Source organism: Phaethon lepturus, unplaced genomic scaffold, assembly GCF_000687285.1.
Source record: "Phaethon lepturus isolate BGI_N335 unplaced genomic scaffold, ASM68728v1 scaffold22581, whole genome shotgun sequence".
Taxonomy (NCBI): Eukaryota; Metazoa; Chordata; class Aves; order Phaethontiformes; family Phaethontidae; genus Phaethon; species Phaethon lepturus.
The window spans coordinates 33661-38152 of NW_010520107.1; the positions used below are offsets into that span (position 1 = coordinate 33661).

The following is a 4492-nucleotide window of genomic DNA, read 5'->3' on the forward strand; positions in this document are numbered from 1 at the left end:
CCCTGTTACTGGATTACTTCCCAGCCAAATTAGCAAGTACGACTTCCCTCTTGATGGCAGCACGAATTCAAATTGATCTGTGCTCCCAGCCACTCTCTCCTGGTACAACTACTGTGGCTGACCACCTTAACTAAGATGGTTATTCATTCTAGCAAGGAAGTTCTTTTGCCAGTATAGTTTAAATATTTGCTGGTACAGTTTCAATTGTGAATAAGCTACAAGAAGAAAGGATTTTCTTACAAGTGCAGTGTTAAGAGACTTCTGTCTGCATAAGTGGCTTTGCTGTAGATATGATATGCGAGTACCCTTCAGCCAAACTGACACTGGTCCACGACTGTAGTCTCACACTTGTGGGCAGGAGTACCTCCTCACACCAGCATAAACACCTTATCAATCCTTCTCTCATCCCTTCCCAGCTCTCTCCACACAAGCACCACACAGCTACATGGAAAACTAGCTCAGTTAACGGATCTGGATTAGGGCTAACAGCATAAAGGGCACAACCTATACTTCAGTCTCTAACAATGACTCTTTAGCCATCCCTTAAAGTTAAAATGTTAAACCCAAAATCTTAAATCGTTCTACTTGGAGATCATAGCCTGTATTTAATTTTATCTTCAGCTTCAGTTCTTCAATTTGCACCATTGACTGATTGTTTAACAGAACCTGGAGCCTTTAGGAGGCCACATTTCCTCCTATTTTCCTTCAACGCTTCATCAACAGACTTGAAATATTCTGTTTACTCTAATAGAGTTTCAGAAGAGGTTCAAGAACTATCAGTAGTCTGTGGTATACAAAACCCCACTCCCCAAAACTGCAGTTCTGCTTCATACCTTGAAACAAACACTTAAAGTCCATTTTAAAACATTACGTTTGCACCGCTCAGTTGATGACTTACAAGTTATTCCTGTTGCTTTCAAATTTAGGCTAAAAGGTGACAAAAGCAAGATAAAAAGGAAGCATACCCAAAGCATGATTCTCTTCCACTTTCAGCAACAAGTCTTAAGTAAATATACAATGAAACATAGCTGGCATTAAGCAGATCTTAAGAATGTAGGATATTTTTTTTAATAAGTGAACGTAGTTAATCTACACTTTATTTATTTTCCAGTATAACAAGAGTAGAAAATACTTACCCCTTGGAATCCTTGAAACTGAATTGAAGGTTTAGAAGAGACATTGTCCTACAAAAGAAAGAAAATAAGCAGAATGTAAGCAAAATGACAAACCTCCACTCTCCAGCAGAAGTTATTTTGCTTCAGAAAGAGAAGGCGATGCGCCCACAGCAAACTGGAGGGCTTGTCGCGCCCATGCCGTGGTGTAGACCCCATGGGGCAGCAGTGGCCAAGGCTTCAGTAGCCGGTCTGGGCTCCTCGCAGCACACGGGGTTTCCTCTGCTCCACGCAGAGACGCCCGAGAGCTGGTGTTTTATCGCAGTCAGCAAGGACACTGGGGCACCACGGGAAGCCCGAGGAAATGCCAAAAATGGTGCAATGGTATCTGCTGGCACCGAAAGGAGAAACATCCCCTCCTCTGCCCGAAGTACCACTGAAACATGGGAATCCTGAACAGCGTGCCTTCCCCCTCCCAAACCCTGCCCTGCTGTCCCGGTTCCTCAGGGACTGGGACTGGCTTCATTTCTGAAGAGACTGTTCAATGACACCACTTCTACAAGTACTTGAGTTCTGGGTATCAGCTCGCGTTACACGATTAACACAGGCAACCTGCCTACTCGACAGGTCTCCATACGGATGGCTTCCCGCATTAGGACAAGGCTCAGGCCTCCATCGCTTCCCACTGTCACGGACAACCTGCTCTTCACCCGGACCCCATGCACGCACCGGTGCTGCTGGGAGCACTTGCAACGCTGCAAACCAAACCTCCCACCACGGCACCTTTCATGCCGCTTCCAGCGGTGCGGGTAGCCGGCTGTCCTCAGGAAGGCAGGGAATAGCATCCCTCGTCTGCTCTTACATCCTTAACCTCAGCTGACAGCCTCAGCTAGCACGTGTCAAAGACAGAAAGAGATTCAGTACAATCAAACTGACTCCAAAAAACTTCCAAGCTCCCCCAAACAATCCTCGCTTCTTCAGCTATGTATCTGCCAAGGGAAATACACAATACGGCCAAAACTAACAAAAAGCCACCTGTGCCTTGTCTCTATCATTTCATGGCACTAAGTGCAGCCTGTTCCTGACCTGCAAGGATGGAAGTGTCCTGCACTGCTTCCGTGCTGACACTGCAATCCATCAAGACTTGCAAATGTTAAGGGAGGAAAAAAAAAGGTTAAAAAAAAAATCTAGGAGCCTGCTAGTTGGAAACTACTTTTCTCATCACAAGTTGGCTTCAGGTCAGATCTGCTCCTCAACACAGCCCAAACAGCAACACCACCAGTGCCAGCAGGAGCCCACTGATAAGAATATCCCATTTTAGCAGCAATGCTGACTTCGCTCAGCTTTACTGAATCCTGAAATTATGCTGCTGGACACAAAAACATAGGGCAGCTATGCTGACTAGCTCATTTGCTAGGCTTTGTCCACTGGGTGTTACAGGGAGTTTGCCAACCCGCTGCAAACACTTACACTAAACAAGTTGCAGCAAAGAATGAAATCCTAATGAATACAGATTTTATTCCGCAAAAGCAAGTGCTTATGGACTTAAAATTCAGGTGCCATTCAGGAGCATTCACTGGACTCAGCATCACTGGAAAGGTGAGTTAGATCCAACCCCTGTCCTCTCCTCCCTCCAGCCACAGGTTGTTCCTCCTCCTTCACTTGCACTTGTCTCGCCCGTTTGCAATAAAATCCATCTCACTCATCCAGCAGAAAACTCCCCATGCTGGGCTTGGCGACGAGCTGATGCTGCTCAGCTGGGTGCCAGCAAGTGCTGGAGCTGGCAGAGGGCAGGCAGCAGGACTGCACAGCTCAGCTGAGCCTCTCCGGTGCTGAGCATCGCCTGTGAGCATCACCCGACGCTGCGAAATCCCGGAGAGGGACTCAGGCAGAAATAATACCACTGGAGAGCCGAGCTTCCCACACAAACTGGCAGCAGCGTCTTTAAAAATTACTATGCTTGTTTTTCCACAATCGAAGTTTTATACACTATCTCAAGTTACACAGCAGCCAACAACATGTACAACCTGAAGCCCCGAAATGACTTGCTGCAAATCTGTCTGCTCCACAAACCTGCCTACTCGAAGCCAGAGTTTTAGAAGCGAGTCGAGATTAAACACACCTATCTGCTCACCCAGCACATACAAGTAAACCCATTTTAAAAATGCAGCGCGTTACATATGCAAAGTCCAGTGCACACTTACGAATCCTAACCCTTGGCTGAGGTTTTCCAGAATGAAGTTTAGTGCTCTACACAGAAATTAACGTATGAAGGCACTTCACAAAACACCAAGCCAGACAGGCAATGCCATGATTGCACAGGACCATGCAGCAGCTATCATCTTACAGTGGCTCAGAGTTTGACATGAACTGGTGTTTGATCTGGAGAAACCGTGATGGCTTCACCAGCCACCTTCTCTACTGCAGCACATGACGTTAAAAACTCAAATTTAGCAGGGCATCAAGCAGAAAGGTCTCACCTACACTCCGGCAGGTGGTCTGGAGTGGCATGACCGAGGCAAGGGACTTTGGCCCTCCAGCGAAACCTTCTGTCACAGCCCCCCATGTCCAACCAGCCAACTGCTTTGAACAGCCACTACATGGACCTCAGGCTTAAGGAACAGACGTGGGAACAGCTTCTCCAAACCCCTCTTCCCTCTGCTCCCGCAGGAGCACCCATTTTTCCTGCATTTCTTTTCTTGCAGCAAAGAGCATGAAGTTTGAGAGAAGCGCCTCTCTGTGGGAGACCAGGAGTCCCACCACTTTCCCCTCGTACTTCGCCACCACTCGCCCTTGTTGGGCGTGTTAGAGCATGCATCCATCATTAGCCCAGTTCTGCATCCATTCACACACTTGCTGTCCATGCAGTAGTCTAGTCCCTGTCTAAACCCACTGATATTGCCTGCCTCCAGCCTCCTATGACAGCAAGGTGCAGCAGTCCATCACCCACAGCTGAACAGACCCACTTGCTTCACTTCACCTGCTGCTTCCATCAGGCACTGCCTCACTCCAGTACCGCAGGATAGGAGCAGTATCAGCTCTACTGTCACATCACCAACGATGCCCCGAGCCCTCGCCTCCAGCGTCTCTCCTCGCACGGCAGCTGCTACAGATGGAGGGAGCGAGCCAAGCACAGCTCTCCTCCCTTGCAGCCCTCACAAAGCGGGACTGCACGGGGCAGCTCGAGGTGTCTGTGCCCAAGGGACCCTCTGCATCACCCCGAACGCCCTCCCAGACGGTGCCCAGCTCTTTGATACCTTTTTTGGCTGCTGATGCGCACTGAACGAATGCTTTCCAAGTACTGTGAAATTGTGACTCCGAGATGTCTCATTTTGTAGTTGCAACTGCCTATTCCAAGTTTCATGTCACACAGAGCTTAT

General features: G+C 48.2%; 1 protein-coding gene across 1 annotated transcript in view; it reads right to left on the reverse strand.

The window, feature by feature from the left end:
- Positions 1 to 1957, reverse strand: part of ELL2 (elongation factor, RNA polymerase II, 2) — a 30934-nt gene extending 28977 nt beyond the window's left edge. The window contains exons 1-2 of the mRNA XM_010297298.1: positions 1733 to 1957; positions 1137 to 1184 (exon numbers count right to left, since the gene is read on the reverse strand). Of these exons, the coding sequence (XP_010295600.1) occupies positions 1137 to 1184; positions 1733 to 1957 (273 nt within the window). The remainder of the gene's footprint in view (positions 1 to 1136; positions 1185 to 1732) is intronic.
- Between the last annotated feature and the right edge of the window lie 2535 nt (positions 1958 to 4492).